The sequence below is a fragment of the Bombina bombina genome, chromosome 3 (genome assembly GCF_027579735.1).
Source record: "Bombina bombina isolate aBomBom1 chromosome 3, aBomBom1.pri, whole genome shotgun sequence".
NCBI classification, from domain to species: domain Eukaryota; kingdom Metazoa; phylum Chordata; class Amphibia; order Anura; family Bombinatoridae; genus Bombina; species Bombina bombina.
Window position 1 is genome coordinate 1,249,713,533 of NC_069501.1, and position 21,637 is coordinate 1,249,735,169.

The 21,637-nt window shown below is 39.1% G+C and overlaps 1 protein-coding gene across 4 annotated transcripts in view; it reads right to left on the reverse strand.

Annotated features, from left to right (window-relative positions):
- PDE2A (phosphodiesterase 2A) overlaps nucleotides 1-21,637 on the reverse strand; it is a 1,131,360-nt gene that overhangs the window by 78,403 nt on the left and 1,031,320 nt on the right. For all 4 annotated transcript variants that reach the window (XM_053708776.1, XM_053708774.1, XM_053708775.1 and 1 more), the window contains 2 exons: nucleotides 21,413-21,490; nucleotides 18,981-19,103 (listed from right to left, as the gene is read on the reverse strand). In XM_053708776.1, the coding sequence (XP_053564751.1) occupies nucleotides 18,981-19,103; nucleotides 21,413-21,490 (201 nt within the window). The remainder of the gene's footprint in view (nucleotides 1-18,980; nucleotides 19,104-21,412; nucleotides 21,491-21,637) is intronic.

Sequence of the window (21,637 nt, forward strand, 5' to 3'; positions counted from 1 at the left end):
TTCTGCAAATGCAAGCCTGGAACGGCTGTTGAAAAATAATTGTAGTAAACAAGATATTAATGTGCTTTGAAATGTTTAGACTTGGCATTACAATTAGAAAATGTAATTGCAAAAAAACTGTTACTGCCCGAGTTCAGGCTCCCAATCAAATGTTAAAGAGAATGAAATTTTCTAGAATAAACCCACAATGCCTCAGAGAGTTTAATAATATAACAAACTTTTTGGTTAGGGAGTTAACTTTCAGAATTCCATGCTTTTTAACGTTTGATATAGATATTATTCAGCTGAGCTCTGTCGTAGCATCAAACTCAACGAAAGTAAAATGATCAACTCTTTTGTATTTGAGTTTTGTTCTCTGACTTCTCTATGCCCTTGGGCAACGCTGCATTATCAGCGCATATAAACTCTCACTTTTATATTTGAAGCTACGAAGAGAAATGTGTTCAGGGAAAAATGTGGTAAATTAAGGCAAAATGTTTCTGCGCTTTCTTACAAATTGAGAAAATAAGATATTTGCTCTTGGGACATAAGTACAAAATTAGTATATCATATGAAAATAATAGTTATATTTATTTCAAAGTAGAAGGCTGCATTCAAATACAGCGATGAGCAACTGTGTGTGCCAGGGAATATGAAAGGTGATGATATCTCACTAGTTTAATAAAAACGTCTGTCATTATTTCTGCTAACAAGCATTGTATGATCGCACATCATGCATGTGCCTAAGGGTGGAACTACTAAAGTTTGTAAAGGTCATATGGCGTGACTAGCAGTGAGTATTAACAGACAATTAACCATCCACCTATTCAATTTAATTGTTTATTTTCCCATCATGGTTCATTTTGAGGGGGATTTGCGGATGATCCCCCGTGACAGAGCATCGGCAACATACTCCTCCATAACACAATTCTCTGCAACAGACAGAGGGTACACCCAGCCCCGAGGAGGAATGGGTTGCAGGTCTATGGCACAATCGTAAGACCGGTGAGGAGGCAACGTACCGGCACGCACCTTGTCAAACACGACTAGGAACTCTCGGTACTCTGGCAATTGAGAAACTGAAGAAGTGCACAAGACTTTAACTGGTTTCCGAAGACAAGTGGAAATACATTGCGGGGACCACGACAAAATTTCGGACCTGTGCCAGTAGAGACTGGGATTGTGCTTTTGGAGCCAGGGATAACCCAGAACAACCGGAAAATGTGGAGAGTTTATCACCTGGAACTGGAGGGTTTCAAAATGGAGAGCTCCAACAGCCATGGACAACGGAGCAGTTTTGTGAGTAACGAGTGCGAGCTGAAGGGACCTGCCATCAATGGCCTCAATAGCTAGCGGAACGGACCGAGGCAAAACAGGAATGGAGTGCTTTGATACAAAAGCACTGTCAATGAAATAGCCCGCAGCACCGGAGTCAACAAGAGCCTGGGTGACTATGGAGGAGTCCACCCAGGAAAGAACAACTGTGACCAAAGGTTTCTCCTTAAGCGGTTCCGGGGACGAGGATAAACCACCCAAGGTCTGCCCCCGACAGGACCTTAGGTGTGAGCGTTTCCCGGCCATGTAGGACAAGACTTCAAAAGGTGTCCCTGTAACCCACAATAGAGGCAGAGCCCCTCCCTCCTCCTAAAGGCCCTCTCCGCCGCGGAGAGGCGCGTGAATCCCAGCTGCATCGGCTCAGCAGTACCTGGTGACTCGGGACCAGGAGGCATGGGAGGAGAGGGAGGCATGGGTGGGAACGAACACATAGGAGACAACGGAACAGGAGGCTTCCGCAAGCGCTCCTTGAAAGAGGGCCTCTCTCTGAGTCTGATGTCAATTAGGATCAAAAAAGACACCAATGCCTCGAGATCATATGGTAAATCTCTGGCAGCAACTTCGTCTTTAATTGCATCAGAGAGCCCATGAAAGAAGGCGGCAACAAGGGCTTCATTGTTCCAACCTACCTCTGCGGCAAGCGTACGGAACTCAATAGCATACTGAGCAACAGATCTTGTACCTTGCTGAATGGACATGAGTAGTTTAGCAGCAGAGGAGGAGCGAGACGGAACATCAAATACCCTTCTAAAGGAGGCCACAAATTCAGGGTAATTTGAAATCACAGGTTTATTAGTCTCCCACAAGGGATTAGCCCAGGCAAGAGCTGTGTCAGAGAGTAACGAGATGAGAAATCCCACCTTAGCTCTGTCAGAGGGAAACGCCTGAGGTAGCATCTCAAAGTAAATGCCCACCTGGTTCAAAAACCCTCTGCACTGAATAGGATCGCCTCCATATCGCTGAGGTAGAGGTGCAAAACCAGACATGCTCCTGGTAGGCATAGGTGCAGCAGCGGAAACAGGAGCAGCCATAACTTGCGGGACACTTTGGTCCAAATGTGCAGTGCGAGTCAGCAGGGTTTGCAGGTCTAGTGCAAATTGATCCAAGCGGTGATCCTGTACATCCATCCTGGAAATGATGGCAGGTAAAGGTGGATTATTAGCACCATCAGGATTCATGGCCTTTGCGTAATGTCAGGGTGCCAGGAATAAGACTGAGACGAGAAGTGCAAAAATAATCACATAATAATAATAATCACATAATAATAATAATCACTTTATTAATAGCAAAAAATAATAAAAAGTCCACAATAACAAGCCAGGAATCAGAACCAGAGCTGGTAGTCAGACGAGCCGAGTCAGGAGCCAAAGTGAATAGTCAGACGAGCCGGAATCAGGAACAAGGAAAACAGCAGAGTCAGGAACAAGCCAGGGATCAGGAACCAGGAAGGACATCAGGCAGCCAGGTAATACACAGGAACTCTCACAAACAGGTTTGAGACAACGCAAAGGCAAAGCATACTGAACAGAGGCCCTTTAAATAATAAGTGATGACATCACAATTCTGAGACTGCATCATGTCTCACATGGATGATGCACACCAGTCTGGCCATAAAAGGAAGTGCAGGAATTGAGCAGCATCCCCCACAATGCACCATAGTCAGGAAGAGAGGTGAGTAAAATGGCTGCCAGCAGCACATGGCAAACACAACAGGGAAAAAACCCTGACAGTGCTGTGTATTAGACTAGTATTATGTACTGTATATTAGGTGTAACCCATAGCAGAGTGATATAACCTAATATACTGTACAATACTAGTGTAATCCATGGCCATCCGAATCTACCGAATAAATCTGAATAAATCCGAACTAATTCGGATTTATTCAGTAGATTCGGAACTATTTTAATTCGGAAATTCGAATCGATCCGAATCCCGAATTTTACGAATTCGGACGAATTTCCGAATCGATCCGAAACAAATCGCACATTTCTATCTGCCATGTTGTAACTTAGGTTTCCTTCTCTGCTGTGGCCAATTAGGGACAGTTATATATACAGTTTATCATTTTATATTACCATCTCAAAGTGTCCCTTTAACATTCCAATTTTCTTCACTTACAGGATAATGTCCTTTATATTCTATTTAATATATATATATATATATATACCTGCATATCTATTCCTAAAGATATATATATATATATATATATATATATATATATATATATATATATATATATATATATATATATATATGTATTTTACATGAACAGCATCACACACACACACACATATATATATATATATATATATATATATATATAAATACATAGAAGACACTGGGCTTGACAAAAGGTACAACAAGTGCCTTTTATTCAGTGACATTTCGGGGAATACACCCCAGTGAAAAGCAAACATTTATACTATCTATTAGAACCCCCCCCCCCGCGCAAAAAAACACCAAACTGGTTGCCATGGCAACCGGAGAGATTTACAGTAAACAAAATACTCTATTCAAATAACATGTAAAGCAATAGTGTAACAAATAATATATACAGTGCACATACATTGTCATATACATGTGGACAATGATACATTGTGTCACAGGACAAAAGTATCAACAGAAGTTTCAAATTAAGGAATGAAAAATAGAGAAAAAAGAAAAAAATAACTCAATCTATCCCATGATAATAGTGACAATTTTAAAAGCTGATCAGAAGGAATTCACACAACTTATTTTATCCCTACTACCTAAACTGATGTTAAAACTGTAAATTCATATGATTAATGCTGGGATGCGTTTGGATGCAAGGTGTAGACCCATTGACATGGAATATACCGTATCGTATATAGCAAGAACTGTTGCGCTAAATCACAAGGTACATACCATGTCAGGAATGAGAGAATCATTAATAGTAGTGGTGTGCTCTATTCAAGAGCATGTAACCACAGCAGTGTATGCGGCAGTGGTGTGTAGCCTCCCCAATGTGTGCATCATTTGCAATCCATTTTGGCCGAAATAGCCTTAACAGTGTGCACAAAACGCTGTATGATTATTATTGGTTAGGAGGGACACACCTCCTGTTAGCTTGCGCTGCAAATGTGAGTTTATCCAAATAGTGGATGGCAGATTTTAATATGCTTTAACATTATATGTGCACAATCTATAGCAAATATTACCTATATTCTGACCAAGAACGCAAATGGCCCAGTTTACTGTTTAACGGATTAAGCGCAATGGAACATAAGTGAATATGTCACAATAGTGCATCAAATATCTACAACTATATATAGAATGGGAATTAGAAACACATCAGTACATATTACATCATTGTAAACACTATATGAACCGGGTATATACAATAACTACTGCTCATGTTAGCATGTCTAGAAAAGCAGCCTCCACAGTGTTCTATATGAGACAATAGGGGTAAAATTGTGTCTTAAGACTGCAAAAAGCCTACTTGCTGTGTGGACAAATGCAGTAACAACCGTCCTACTAGTCACTGGAGGGACCTCAGAAGTTTGGCAAATGTGTTATAAAAAACAGTGCCAATCCACACCCATGTTTAGTCCTTTAGGGTGAATAGTATCCAATTTGTAAATCCACTGTGCCTCTCTTTGGAGAAATAGTTTTTCCCTGCCACCTCCTCTTTTTAGTGGGGGGATATGATCAATGAGCATGAAGCTTAGATCCTTTACCATATGCCCATGCTCTAGGAAGTGACTGCCTACCGGTTGGTCACTTTTGCCCTTGTCCAATGCCGTCCATATGGCACTTCTATGGTGTTTGCCATACATTTCTTGATGTCATCTGACATTTTTCCAATGTAGAAAAGACCACTAATGCAGCTTAACATGTAGATGACATATGTAGTGGTGCATGCTAGATAATGTCTAATTGTGAATCATTGGTTAGTATGGGGGTGTCTGAAACTTGTCCCCTGTAACATAGAGTGACAGGTCGTACGACTATGGCATCTGTATGAGCCTAATTTTGTAGATTTAGTCCCTGTGTCTGTACTGTAGCTTGTTACCAATTCTGGTAACTAACTAATCTTATGCCCCTGGTTTGTAGTAATTTGCTATACTGAATGCATTATTAATCTATTGGCTCTGTAAACAAAAAATGTATATATTTTGCTGGAGTGTTATCAAATGCAAACCCCATTAGAAAGAGTCTTTATAGTTCTTTCAAAAGTAAAATTGCTAAATGCTTTATTATAAATTGCAAAGTGCATATGATGCTTGTGCTCAGAAAGAGCCTGTTTTGTAAATATTATAGTTTGATTTCATGTACCGTACATTATACATAAAGCATCACATTGCTCATTTTATATATTGTTAAGCAACTTAAGTGGTAGAGACCACTTTCTAACGTAATGATAGATACCTCCTTATATCGCAGGGGTAATCCTAGATTTGATTAGGTCTGATGTTATATCACAATTGGGTCTATACACTGTTTCTTTAAGTTACCCATAATGAAGGGAGACAATTTGAATAAACTAACCAATAGGAAACAGCTTAGTGCTTTAAATAGCGGTTTTAGCATTTTAGATGTATCAGCTTCGATTACGGCTCAAGGCCGAAACACGTCAGCTGTTTCTAGCTGACTTCCTTATATTTGTATTTGCACCTGGGTATCCTGGTTTTTAATGGTAAATAATAAATTTGGATGTTTTAACCACCAGCTGGTGCTCTGTTTTTTGCAGTGTTTCTGCGTGTTAGATAATGCCTAATTGTGAATCGTTGGTTAGTATGGGGATGTCTGAAACTAGTCCCCTGTAACATAGATTGACAGGTCGTACAACTAGTGCATCTGTATGAGCCCAATTTTGTAGATTTAGTCCCTGTGTCTGTACTGTAGCTTGTTACCGGTTCTGTCTTCATTAGTATCTCCTGAGATTTCTTCCATGTTTGTATCTAACTCTGGGTGGCCCATACTCTTGGAAAGGTAAAGAGTCATCCGATCTCACGATACTCCAATGTTCCTACAAAGTCATATCCACTGTGCTGGACTGGGGTGTGAAGGTGGTAGTGAAATGAATTTGTTGTTGGTTGCAGCTTGGTTCTGTTTGTGTCTTAGATGCATAATTTGCTCCATTCATGACTGCCGTTCTTGCTTTGGTAATGATTTCTCTGTTGTATCCCCTAGCAAAGAACCTTTGCTCCATCACATCCAATTGGGTAGGTAATACGTCTCTCTTCAGAGGTACTGTTTCGTACAACCCTGAGCATCTGGGATTTGGGGATTGCCTTGATCAATGACCGTGGGTGGGAGCTCTTTGTGTGCAGGATAGAATTGCGATCCGTCTCTTTCTTGTATAGGGTGGTACCTAATGTGGTCCCTTCTTTATAAATTTGAAGATCTAGGAAATCTATTTGTTGGGTGCTTGCATTGACCTTCAATTTCATAAGACTTGTGGGAGTATTGACACTATCAGTCCAATTAGACGGCACTTCTTCAGTGCCTCTCCATATCAGGAGGATGTCATCAACGTATCTCTTATAATGTAGTATATGTGTATGCTCATATACTCTGAATATACTTTCTTCTACGTGCTCCATGAAGAGATTAGCAAATACCGGTGCCATGTTTGAACCCATGGCCATTTTTGTTAGCTGTAGGTAGAAGCCCCTCTCAAATTTGAAGTAATTACATTTGAGACAAACATTTAGTAATTTCAGAGTAAATTCTGGTGGAGGCCAAACGTATGGGTATTTGTTCAAACAACAAGCTACTATGTTAATGCCCATCTCATGGGGGATAACCGTGTACAGACTTGTGACATCCATAATGGCCAGGATATCCCCAGGTTCAACGTCTGTAATTTCAGATAAGATATCCAAGAGAGCCAGAGAGTCACGTAAATATGACTTATTTGAATTAGGTTTACATTGGCCATCTAGTTTGTTTCATCATGATATATAGCGTTATAGCCTTACAAAATTAAATCATGGATTAAAGGTTATATATATTTATTGAGCGTTATGAAGCCTGATGTAGATAGGATGCTTATATAAGTCTTTGAAATTGTAATTTTGTATATATATGTTTGTTATTTGCCAACTCTGTGTTTAATTGTGAAACTCTGTATCAAATTGGCTATTGTTTTAATTGTACACTTGTGCTTTTACACTTGTATCTGATTGGTGTTTGACCATTTAAATTAGATTAGTTTACTGCATAGCACTATATGCCTGAATAAACGGCGCAGAGGTCGGTGAGAAACGCGTTGCTTTGTTGTGTTACTATATTGTAGTATTATTTTAACTTGTTAATTATATATATATTTTTTTTATATAAATATATACATTTATTATATACATTGATAGCAGCATTTTTTGGAGTCTTTTTAGCCAAGCGCTAATCCAGTTTACATCAACAGCTCGTTTAGTGAGCTAGGCCACTACTAACAGCCCAGTCTGTGTGTTTGGCACTTGTTAGTGCTTTTCTGAATGTGAGTACCCTGGGTTATTGAGGGAATCAACTTTGGAGCCATACTGTTTGGTTTATCTGCACTAGGAGGCGCCCTTTTCTATTTGCTTTCTTCTAGATCATCCGGGCCTTTGCTGATAATCGAAAGGAGCAGCCTGCAGTAGAGTGCAGTGCGCTGGGACACTTTGATTTTTCAGCTTGTTTTCCTAGGCATATCTCTGCCTTTTGGATATGTGAGTATCCATTGTTATATCTTTTTTGAGTGTCGTTTATCGTATTGGCTACACTAGGGGGCGCCCTTCTTGTTTATTTTTATTTTTTTCTTCCAAAAGCCCCCTCTCCTGCTGTATGGTCTCCTCCTCTCCCTCTTGAAGCTGACTTTGTTGTAATGCCCAACAGCTGATCCGCTTTTAAAATTGTCACTATTATTATGTGAAAGATTGAGCCTTTTTTTTTCTGTTTTCTCATTTTCTCATCTATTTTTCATTCCTTAATTTGACACTTCTGCTGATACTTTTGTCCTGTGACACAATGTATTTTGGGGAATACACAAATACAACAATGTATGTGCACTGTATATATTATTTGTTACACTATTGCTTTACATGTTATTTGAATATGGTATTTTGTTTACCGTAAATCTGGTTGGTTGCCATGACAATCAGTTTGGTGTTTTTTTCCACAGGGGGGAGGGTCTAATAGAGTATAAATGTTTGCTGTTCACTGTATGCATGTTGGTCTGATGAAGGGGTATATTCCCCGAAACGTCACTGAATAAAAGGCACTTGTTGCACCTTTTGTCAAGCCCAGTGAGTGCTGTCTTCTATGCACTTATACTTATCCTATTCAGTACCCTGGCATTTGAACTAAGTTTGTGAGATTGCACCTACTCCTACTATTATATACTGTATATGAATATATATTTAATAATATAAATAACAATATTTTTCTATGTGAAGAGCATAGGAATGTAAAATATGTGTTTTGCGCATTTTTGATCTTAAACGGACATGAAACGCAAAAATTGTCTTACATGATTCAGATAGATAATACAGTTTTAAACCACTTTCCAATTTACTTCTATTATCTAATTTATTTCATTCTTTAGATATCCCTTGTTTAAGAAAAAGCAATGCAAATGGGTAAGCCAATCACACAAGGCATCTATGTGCAACCACCAATCAGCAGCCACTGAGCCTATCTAGATATGCATTTCAACAGAAGATATCGAGAGAATGAAGCAAATTAGATAATTAAAGTAAATTGGAAAGTTGTTTAAAATTGCATGCTCTGTCTAAATCACGAAAGAGAATTTTTGGGTTTCATGTCCCTTTAACGCAGTCGGGTTAGCACACATTCTTAAGACGTGTTATTGAAATATTACATATAAAATATAAAAAAAATATTAATATATATTATTAAAAATGAATTAACATACTGTAAAATGATTTAAATATATTCTATGGATTATTTAGAATATTTTAAAGTATATTTATTCATTTTCAATCAGTTTTCATGTGCGTTAACCCGACCGTGTTAAGATCAAAATTGAGAAACTCAATGTGCAAAACACATATTTTTTACAATCCTATGTACTTCTTATTATTAAATATACATTTATATACAGTATATATCTGATAATGTTCATGTAAAATACATATCAATACCTATATATCTATAGGTATAGGTATACACACACATATATATACATATATATATATATATATATATATATATTTAAGTATAAAAAGGACATTATCATGTAAGCCAAGAACATTGGAATGTGAAATATGTACAGTAAATAAACACATACATACATATGTATACATATCTAGACATACTGTATATGTAAGTGCATTGGAGCCCTTTGCAGTTAAAGTGAAAGTAAACCCTAGCGTTTTACAAACGCTAGGATTTACTATTGAAACAAATAAAGGGGACTTTCATTCATAAAGTATAAGATACTTCATGTAGAAAGCTCCTTTATTTGTTTCAATCGATCGCCGTTCTTCGCTGCTTTGGCAGCACACGGCTAAAAAAATTTTTTCCTAAGAGGTGACGTTTTCACCTCTTAGCAAATAGCTGTGCGGTAAATCCGGCTTGGCGCCCATGGGAGCCGGATTTACCGCACGGCTATTGGCTAAGAGGTTAAAACGTCACCTCTTAGCAAAACATTCTGGTTTTGCTATACAGGCGCGCAGGGCGCTATGGCTTAAATCATGGTCAGCTGACGTGACTTCAAAATCTAAGCTGCTTAACATTCCCTTCAAGGGGCAGACCCTATTCGGGACTGGTTTGAAGGAGATTATTGCTGATATCACTGGAGGAAAAGGTCATGCCCTTCCTCAGGACAGGTCCAAATCAAGGGCCAAACAGTCTAATTTTCGTGCCTTTCGAAACTTCAAGGCAGGTGCGGCATCAACTTCCTATAATGCAAAACAAGAGGGAACTGCTGCTCAGTCCAAGACGGTCTGGAGACCAAACCAGACCTGGAACAAAGGTAAGCAGGCCAAAAAGCCTGCTGCTGCCTCTAAGACAGCATGAAGGAACGGCCCCCTATCCGGTAACGGGTCTAGTAGGGGGCAGACTTTCACTCTTCGCCCAGGCGTGGGCAAGAGATGTCCAGGATCCCTGGGCATTGGAAATTATATCCCAGGGATATCTTCTGGACTTCAAAGCTTCCCCCCCAAAAGGGAGATTTCACCTTTCACAATTATCTGCAAACCAGATAAAGAGAGAGGCATTCTTACACTGTGTACGAGACCTCCTAGTTATGGGAGTGATCCATCCAGTTCCAAAGGAGGAACAGGGACAGGGTTTTTACTCAAATCTGTTTGTGGTTCCCAAAAAAGAGGGAACCTTCAGACCAATTTTGGATCTAAAGATCTTAAACAAATTCCTCAAGGTTCCATCATTCAAGATGGAAACTATTCGTACCATCCTACCTATGATCCAGGAGGGTCAATATATGACTACAGTGGATCTAAAGGATGCTTATCTTCACATTCCGATACACAAAGATCATCATCTGTTTCTCAGGTTTGCCTTTCTAGACAGGCATTACCAGTTTGTAGCTCTTCCCTTTGGATTAGCTACAGCCTCAAGAATCTTTACGAAGGTTCTAGGGTCGCTTCTGGCGGTCCTAAGGCCGCGGGGCATAGCAGTGGCCCCTTATTTAGACGACATCAAGATACAGGCGTCAAACTTTCAAATTGCCAAGTCTCATACGGACGTAGTACTGGCATTTCTGAGGTCGCATGGGTGGAAAGTGAACGAGGAAAAGAGTTCTCTATCCCCACTCACAAGAGTTTCCTTCCTAGGGATAGATTCTGTAGAAATGAAAATTTACCTGACGGAGTCCAGGTTATCAAAGCTTCTAAATTCCTGCCGTGTTCTTCATTCCATTCCACGCCCTTCAGTGGCTCAATGTATGGAAGTAATCGGCTTAATGGTAGCGGAAATGGACATAGTGCCGTTTGCACGCTTACATCTCAGACCGCTGCAACTATACATGCTCAGTCAGTGGAACGGGGATTACACAGATTTGTCCCCTCAACTGAATCTGGACCAAGAGACCAGGGATTCTGTTCTCTGGTGGCTATCTCTGGTCCATCTGTCCAAAGGTATGACCTTTCGCAGGCCAGATTGGACAATTGTAACAACAGATGCCAGCCTTCTAGGTTGGGGTGCAGTGTGGAACTCCCTGAAGGCTCAGGGATCGTGGACTCAGGAGGAGACTCTCCTTCCAATAAATATTCTGGAACTAAGAGCGATATTCAATGCTCTTCAGGCTTGGCCTCAGTTAGCAACTCTGAGGTACATCAGATTTCAGTCGGACAACATCACGACTGTGGCTTACATCAACCATCAAGGGGGAACAAGAAGTTCCCTAGCGATGTTAGAAGTTTCAAAAATAATTTGCTGGGCAGAGATTCACTCTTGCCACCTATCAGCTATCCATATCCCAGGTGTAGAGAACTGGGAGGCGGATTTTCTAAGTCGTCAGACTTTTCATCCGGGGGAGTGGGAACTCCATCCGGAGGTGTTTGCACAATTGATTCATCGTTGGGGCAAACCAGAACTGGATCTCATGGCGTCTCGCCAGAACGCCAAGCTTCCGTGTTACGGATCCAGGTCCAGGGATCCCAAGGCGACACTGATAGATGCTCTAGCAGCGCCCTGGTCTTTCAACCTGGCTTATGTGTTTCCACCATTTCCTCTGCTCCCTCGACTGATTGCCAAGATCAAGCAGGAGAGAGCATCAGTGATTCTGATAGCACCTGCGTGGCCACGCAGGACCTGGTATGCAGATCTAGTGGACATGTCATCCTTTCCACCATGGTCTCTGCCTCTGGACCTTCTACTTCAGGGTCCTTTCAACCATCCAAATCTAATTTCTCTGAGACTGACTGCCTGGAGATTGAACGCTTGATTTTATCAAAGCGTGGCTTCTCCGAGTCAGTCATTGATACCTTAATACAGGCACGAAAGCCTGTCACCAGGAAAATTTACCATAAGATATGGCGTAAATATCTTTATTGGTGTGAATCCAAGGGTTACTCATGGAGTAAGGTCAGGATTCCCAGGATATTATCTTTTCTCCAAGAAGGTTTGGAAAAAGGATTGTCAGCTAGTTCCTTAAAGGGACAGATTTCTGCTCTGTCTATTCTTTTTCACAAGCGTCTGGCAGATGTTCCAGACGTTGCTCCACCATGGAGCTTAAATTTGGTTCTTAAGGTTCTTCAAGGAGTTCCGTTTGAACCTCTTCATTCCATAGATATCAAACTTTTATCTTGGAAAGTTCTTTTTTGGTAGCTATTTCCTCGGCTCGTAGAGTCTCCGAGTTATCTGCCTTACAATGTGATTCTCCTTATCTGATTTTTCATACGGATAAGGTAGTCCTGCGTACCAAACCTGGGTTTTTACCTAAGGTGGTATCTAACAAGAATATCAATCAAGAGATTGTTGTTCCATCCTTGTGCCCTTATCCTTCTTCGAAGAAGGAACGTCTATTACACAATCTGGACGTGGTCCGTGCTTTAAAATTTTACTTACAAGCTACTAAAGATTTTCATCAAACATCTGCTTTGTTTGTTGTCTACTCTGGACAGAGGAAAGGTCAAAAGGCTTCGGCAACCTCTCTTTCTTTTTGGCTAAGAAGCATAATCTGCTTAGCCTATGAGACTGCTGGACAGCAGCCTCCTGAAAGGATTACAGCTCATTCCACTAGAGCTGTGGCTTCCACTTGGGCCTTTAAAAATGAGGCTTCTGTTGAACAGATTTGCAAGGCGGCGACTTGGTCTTCGCTTCATACTTTTTCAAAATTCTACACATTTGATACTTTTGCTTCTTCGGAGGCTATTTTTGGAAGAAAGGTCTTACAGGCAGTGGTACCTTCCATTTAAGTACCTGCCTTGTCCCTCCCTTCATCCGTGTACTTTAGCTTTGGTATTGGTATCCCACAAGTAATGGATGATCCGTGGACTGGATACACCTTACAAGAGAAAATACAATTTATGCTTACCTGATAAATTTGTTTCTCTTGTGGTATATCCAGTCCACGGCCCGCCCTGTCATTTTAAGGCAGGTAATTTTTAAATTTAAACTACAGTCACCACTGCACCCTATGGTTTCTCCTTTCTCTGCTTGTTTTCGGTCGAATGACTGGATATGGCAGTTGGGGGAGGAGCTATATAACAGCTCTGCTGTGGGTGTCCTCTTGCAACTTCCTGTTGGGAATGAGAATATCCCACAAGTAATGGATGATCCGTGGACTGGATACACCACAAGAGAAACAAATTTATCAGGTAAGCATAAATTGTGTTTTTGTGTGCTTGCATACATATTTGTGTGTGTTTATATGTATACAGCGTGTACAAATGTCAGTGTGTGCTTATATATGCTTGAGTGTGTGAGTGTGAGTATTGTGTGTGTTTGCATACGTATTTGTGTGTGTTTATATGTATAAAGCGTGTGCATGTGTGAGTGTGTGCTTATGTATGCTTGAGTGTGAGTATTGTGTGTGTTTGCATACGTATTTGTGTGTGTTTATATGTATACAGCGTGTGCATGTGTGAGTGTGTGCTTATGTATTCTTGAGTGTGTGAGTATTTTGTGTGCTTGCATACATATTTGTGTGTGTTTATATGTATACAGCGTGTACAAATGTCAGTGTGTGCTTATATATGCTTGAGTGTATGAGTGTGAGTATTGTGTGTGTTTGCATACGTATTTGTGTGTGTTTTAATGTATGCAGCGTGTGCATGTGTGAGTGTGTGCTTATGTATGCTTGAGTGTGTGAGTGTGAGTATTGTGTGTGTTTGCATACACATTTGTGTATATTTATATGTATAGAGCCTGTGCATGTGTGAGTGTGTGCTTATGTATTCTTGAGTGTGTGAGTATTTTGTGTGTTTGCATACATATTTGTGTGTGTTTATATGTATACAGCGTGTACAAATGTCAGTGTGTGCTTATATATTCTTGAGTGTGTGAGTGTGAGTATTGTGTGTGTTTGCATACGTATTTGTGTGTGTTTATATGTATACAGCGTGTGCATGTGTGAGTGTGTGCTTATGTATGCTTGAGTGTGTGAGTATTGTGTTTGTTTGCGTACATGTTTATGTGTTTATATGTATACAGCCTGTCAATGTGAGTGTGAGTATTGTGTGTGTTTGCATACATATTTGTGTGTGTTTATATGTATACAGCCTGTGCATGTGTGAATGTGTGCTTATGTATTCTTGAGTGTGTGAGTGTGAGTATTATGTGTGTTTATATGTATACAGTGTGTGCATGCGTGAGTGTGTTTATGTATGCTTGAGTGTGTGAGTGTGAGTATTGTGTGTGTTTGAATACGTATTTGTGTGTGTTTATATGCATACAGCGTGTTCATGTGTGAGTTTGTGCCTATGTCTGCTAGGTGTGTGAGTGTGAGTATTGTGGGTGTTTGCGTACATGTTTATGTGTTTATATGTATACAGCCTGTGCATGTGAGTGTGAGTATTGTGTGTTTGCATACATATTTGTGTGTGTTTATATGTATACAGCCTGTGCATGTGTGAATGTGTGCTTATGTATTCTTGAGTGTGTGAGTGTGAGTATTGTGTGTGTTTATATGTATACAGTGTGTGCATGCGTGAGTCTGTTTATGTATGCTTGAGTGTGTGAGTATTGTGTGTGTTTGCATACGTATTTGTGTGTGTTTATATGTGTAACAGCGTGTGTATGTGTGAATGTGTGCTTATGTATTCTTGAGTGTGTGAGTGTGAGTATTGTGTGTGTTTGCATACGTATTTGTGTGTGTTTATATGTATTCAGCGTGTGCATGTGTGAGTGTGTGTTTATGTATGCTTGAGTGTGAGTATTGTGTGTGTTTGCATACGTATTTGTGTGTGGTTATATGTATTCAGCGTGTGCATGTGTGAGTGTGTGCTTATGTATGCTTGACTGTGTGACTGTGAGTATTGTGTGTGTTTGCATACATATTTGTGTATGTTTATATGTATACAGCCTGTGCATGTGTGAGTGTGTGGTTATGTATTCTTGAGTGTGTGAGTATTGTGTGTGTTTATATGTATACAGCGTGTGCATGTGTGAGTGTGTGCTTATGTATGCTTGAGTGTGTGACTATGAGTATTGTGTGTGTTTGCATACATATTTGTGTATGTTTATATGTATACAGCCTGTGCATGTGTGAGTGTGTGGTTATGTATTCTTGAGTGTGTGAGTATTGTGTGTGTTTATATGTATACAGCGTGTGCATGTGTGAGTGTGTGCTTATGTATGCTTGAGTGTGTGACTGTGAGTATTGTGTGTGTTTGCATACATATTTGTGTATGTTTATATGTATACAGCCTGTGCATGTGTGAGTGTGTGGTTATGTATTCTTGAGTGTGTGAGTATTGTGTGTGTTTATATGTATACAGCGTGTGCATGTGTGAGTGTGTGCTTATGTATGCTTGAGTGTGTGACTGTGAGTATTGTGTGTGTTTGAACATGTGTGAGCATGTGTGAGTACATGTGTGAGTATTGTGTGTTTGCATACATGTTTATGTGTGTTTATATGTATACAGCATGTGCATGTGTGAGTGTAAGTATTGTGTGTGTTTGTGTATGTGTATATGTATGCTTGAGTGTGTGAGTGTGAGTATTGTGTGTGTTTGCGTACATGTTTATATGTATACAGCCTGTGCATGTGAGTGTGAGTATTGTGTGTGTTTGCATACGTGTTTGTGTGTGTTTACATGTATACAACGTGCACATGTGTGAGTGTGACTATTGTGTGTTTGCGTACATGTTTGTGTGTGTTTATATGTATTCAGCATGTGCGTGTGTGAGTGTGAGTATTGTGTTTGTGTACATGTTTATGTGTGTTTACATGTATACAACGTGCACATGTGTGAGTGTGAGTATTGTGTGTTTGCATACATGTTTGTGTGTGTTTATATGTATTCAGCATGTGCGTGTGTGAGTGTGAGTATTGTGTTTGTGTACATGTTTATGTGTGTTTACATGTATACAACGTGCACATGTGTGAGTGTGAGTATTGTGTGTTTGCGTACATGTTTGTGTGTGTTTATATGTATTCAGCATGTGCGTGTGCGAGTGTGAGTATTGTGTGTGTTTGCATACGTGTTTGTGTGTGTTTACATGTATACAACGTGCACATGTGTGAGTGTGAGTATTGTGTGTTTGCATACATGTTTGTGTGTGTTTATATGTATTCAGCATGTGCGTGTGTGAGTGTGAGTATTGTGTTTGTTTGTGTACATGTTTATGTGTGTTTACATGTATACAACGTGCACATGTGTAAGTGTGAGTATTGTGTGTGTTTGCGTACATGTTTATATGTATACAGCCTGTGCATGTGAGTGTGAGTATTGTGTGTGTTTGCGTACATGTTTATATGTATACAGCCTGTGCATGTGAGTGTGAGTATTGTGTGTGTTTGCATACGTGTTTGTGTGTGTTTACATGTATTCAGCATATGCGTGTGTGAGTGTGAGTATTGTGTGTGTTTGCGTACATGTTTATATATATACAGCCTGTGCATGTGAGTGTGAGTATTGTGTGTGTTTGCATACGTGTTTGTGTGTATTTATATGTATTCAGCATGTGCGTGTGTGAGTGTGAGTATTGTGTGTGTTTGCGTACATGTTTATATATATACAGCCTGTGCATGTGAGTGTGAGTATTGTGTGTGTTTGCATACGTGTTTGTGTGTATTTATATGTATTCAGCATGTGCGTGTGTGAGTGTGAGTATTGTGTTTGTTTGTGTACATGTTTATGTGTGTTTACATGTATACAACGTGCACATGTGTGAGTGTGAGTATTGTGTGTTTGCATACGTGTTTATGTATATATAGCGTGCGCATGTGTGAGTGTGTGTGCGAGTGAGTGTATATATAGTGTGTGTGAATGTGTGACAATGGGCTTTATGTGAGGGGTGTGTGACAGATTGTGTGTGGGGAAGTGTGAGTATACAAACAGAACCAAGTACCAGGTAAAAAGAGTGTCTGGATTCACTTTGGTTTTCAGCTGCTGAGATTTTGTACCAATTACACAGATTACAGCTTTTTCTAGGTGATAATTAATTTTCATTCACAGCAAGATAAGAACGTTAAGATACATTTATACGCTGCACAATAGCACAGCAATGCCTCATGCCTCTGTAAGAAGCTGATATCACAGTACCATTTATTTGTGACAAAGTCCGGTTTTTAAATAGCTTAAAAAAGATGTTAACATTAGAATAAGGGACCCAATCATTTGAGAGAGAAGCGATCACTGGGGACATTCGGTTGTTATCATTATACATTGGAAGCAACTTGCACAATTACACCCTCAATCTCCTGTTTGCAGCATATTATTATTTATTCTGAAATCTAGTACACTCAGGGCTCGATGATATATTGTTCGCCAGCTCAAACCTTCTTTTTCTCGCTGACACTCGCAGGGCTGCCCCGATGCAATGATCGTAAAAAAGGGGCAGTCCCTGCGAGTTGCGAGATGGCTCCTATTAAAAGTAATGGAGCTCGCTGGATAGGGAAACTTCGCTCCTTAGTGCGAAGTTAGCAGAGAGCAGGGGGAGCACATTAAAATTAAAATCCTGCAGCCAATATAACTCACATTACGCTGCTTTCTGCTTATAACATCTTACATTCGCCTATATGTTCGTATGCATTTGTTTTTCTATTGGGGTTATAAGTGTTCGTATTGTTTTGACAAAAGCTCGCCACCTTTTAGTTGGCGAGAAAAAACTGTGATATCTGCAGTGCGAAAATCTTTATAGAATTACGCTGGGATTAGTGAGACATTGTCATATACGCCCATGGAACGCCCATGTTCAGCCCATTTTACAAAAAAACAACAATTACGCTTTGCATTTTCTATTTATAAATTCAAATGTCTGTGTTATTTTTGCACATTCAGTGTACTACAATTACGATTTACGCTGTGAATATTTAATTCGATTTATTCCTGTGTAAATTAGATACTAATTTTACCTTTTTGTTAACATACGATTTTTGGTGAAGAATTTTGTTACGATTTTTGATGCACCTTAACAATACAATTTTTCCCTGCTTATTTTTGTGTGAATGATTCAAATATTTGTTTGTTATAATGTTTAAAATACGAATTTTGTTGTGCACATTTCATATGAAAATGCAGTATACGCCCCTTAGCGAGACACCCGGTTTTCAGGGTAAAAAATGGCTTTAGATCATTCCACAAGGGAAATAGAAGGACTGGCGAGCATTCATTAATAATCTCGCCAGCCCAGAGAGCTTTCAATCATCGAGGCCTCAGTGATAACAGCACCGGGGGATCTATATATATATACTGTATATAATATGTGAAGAACATAAGAAAGTAAAATATGCGTAAAACTCTTAGGGGTTTGCGAGTTAGGTCTAAAGCAGTGTCGTGTTAGCACACATGAAAAATTACTACTCTTAAGGCACGTTATTTAAATATTAAATGAAAAATATTAATAATTATTAAAAAAATATTATACATTAATACTTAATATATATATATATATATATATATATATATAGCATGTATAATCATTTTTAATAATTGTTAATATTCTTTAATATTTATATTGCAAGAGAATGTATGGGGTTTATATCACTTTAAGAGGGAACTGTGAAGCCCTGCTTATCTACATTACCAGTACTGGTCTCTTGAGTAGGCCATGAGCTGGGTTGTACTTACCACAGTTGTGTCATCTTCTGGGAGAGATCTGGGTGTGTAGGTGAAACTGGCAAAATTGGGATCAATATGTGACACTGGCAGGATACCGTTGTTTTGTAGTTTCTGTGATTCTTCTTCACTGACCTAAACGTGTGTGGGATAAAGCACATGTTTTAGTTTTGTTAGTGTGCCTTTAAAAAATGTGTTGCTATTGATTCCCACTATACACTTGATTGGGGGGAGGGAAATATCACTTTAACAGTTTACCATTCACAATCACAGGACATAAGCTACAAGTCAGGAGAGAAAAGGTTACTGTATAAACCAATACAATTCATCCCTCCTCGTATTAAAGGGGCAGCAAGCAGAGATGAGAAATTGCTTCTTTAGGTTTAATTTTGTAAATAAAATAGTTGGTTTTGTTCTTTGACACCACAACCCATCAAAATGTTTTGAGCATGCAGGGAAAGCAGATCTCCTTATGTTATCACTTTCTGTGCACACCAATGCTTACTTATCTCGGTCTGTATACCAAATCACAAAACATAGAGAGAACAATTGGAAATTAACATTTTATTGACTATCTTTCCTACCTCCCACTGGGAATGTATTTTCTACTGCTGGCTGTGTTTAGATGTGTTTTTTTTATAGCCTATACTTAAGTACAGAAACTATATAGGTAGGGATACCTCATGCAAAATCAGCTATTTCAAATGACAGTATAAAGGTAAATGAACTATTTTTAAACAATTTACTAAACTCCATCAGGTGAAATGGATAATTGGGAACAATTTGAAGGAAAGGTTTAGGTTAAACTGTCCCTTTAATCTTATCAGAAGACTAAGCTTAAGTATGATGCTCAGTATGATAAAATTCCAAACATCTGGGGGGTCCATCACAATCCTTTAGAAAAACATGATCATCAAATGATTTTCAAGAAAATCACCATTAACGTCTATGGGGATTTTCATTATTAAATAATTCAGTTTTTCTAAAAGATAGTTATTGACCCTTTGGCTATTTAGAACCTGAACTTATCATCAGTTGGACTAAAAGGTGTTTTATGATGATCCAGTTTAACATTCCAGATATACAGTAGAGCTTTCCTTACTGTGGCCTTCTATATATATATATACGCTGTAGAGGAGAGCAAGCTTTGCTATATTAGCATTTCTAATATATTGTAAGAAAGGAGCATATCTCACTTTTATAAAGGACATACTTAGACAAGCTTACAGTAACTGTGTTCTGGTAGCTCATGGCTTATCATAGGGCTGCAGCCCTCTCTGGCTGTAGAACCCTTGTGTTAATGTCGCTGGAATCCAACACAAGTCATTGTCACAGTTGATTACATGTGCAGTTTATTGTGGCGGGTATCGTGCTCTTTAGAACATTAAACTACATGAATCCATCATTGTGAAGATGCATTCAGTGGTGAGTCAGTATAACTGAAATTCATTTGTCTAAACTGGAAGACAAATAATAGCTGGATGAATGTAATTTATGTAAATGGTATAATTCCAAGAATACGTCTCAGAGCCTCGATGAATATAAACTTCATTTCTTGCATATAATACAGGGGGCTCCATAGCTTTTATTAGACTTGTGCATGGCCAAAAAAATTAGTTTTGTTTCGGTTCGGATCGATTCAGATGTTTTCAAATTTCGGTTCTGATCGATTAGAATTCGGAAAAATTCAAATGAATTTGTTTCGGATTCATTTGGATTTGGTTCGGTTTCGATTCGGAAATTTGGAATTTCGGTATGTGTTAGGTGGGATGTGCTGTGTATTAGACTAGTATTATGTACTGTATATTAGGTGTAACCCATAGCAGAGTGATATAACCTAATATACTGTACAATACTAGTGTAATCCATGGCCATCCGAATGTAACGAATAAATCCAAACTAATTCGGATTTATTCGGTAGATTCGGTACTACCGTAATTCGGAAATTCGACTCGATCCGAATCTCCGAATTTAACAAATTCGTCCGAATTTCGATTCGGAACGAATCAAAACGCACATGTCTAGCTTTTATAGGCTCCTAACCTGAAACTGCTTCTGAGCTCACTAAAGCTAGGAAGTTCTCTATAGTTAAACTCTCTAATTACTGCATGAAGGATAAAGAACATTTTCCCAATTAATGGCCACTAAAGAATAGTAGGAATTGCAGATGGTCCTCTCAGCAGGTATAGTCAGGCTGTCCCGCTGTTAGATATGTTTTGTCCTTGTTTCCTTAAGAGAATGGCCACCATATCAGAGGACACTTAAGCTTTACTCTTACCCAAGATCTATTCACACTCAATCGCATGGGTTGCTGAAAGTCAATATTATACATGTTCAAGTCTCATATTGTTTAGAGAGCCAGAGGTAGTGTGTATCCAGTTCATGATGACTCAAATTAAGTATAAATAGTTTAATATTTAGACAATGATATTACAAAACAATACCTTCATATGATACATCATCATCTCGTTGGCCAAGTGACTTCGGAATTGAGCTTCTCTGACCTGCTTGTAGAGCAGCGACTACAAAACGACAAACGGGAATAAAATCAATAATAACATTAAAGGTTGGTTTTAACTTAAAATGTAACTATTTACAGAAAGACTAACACAGGAGCATGGAGTCACCTACTTACAACTGTGGTTAGCCTGAAATACCACATATGTAAA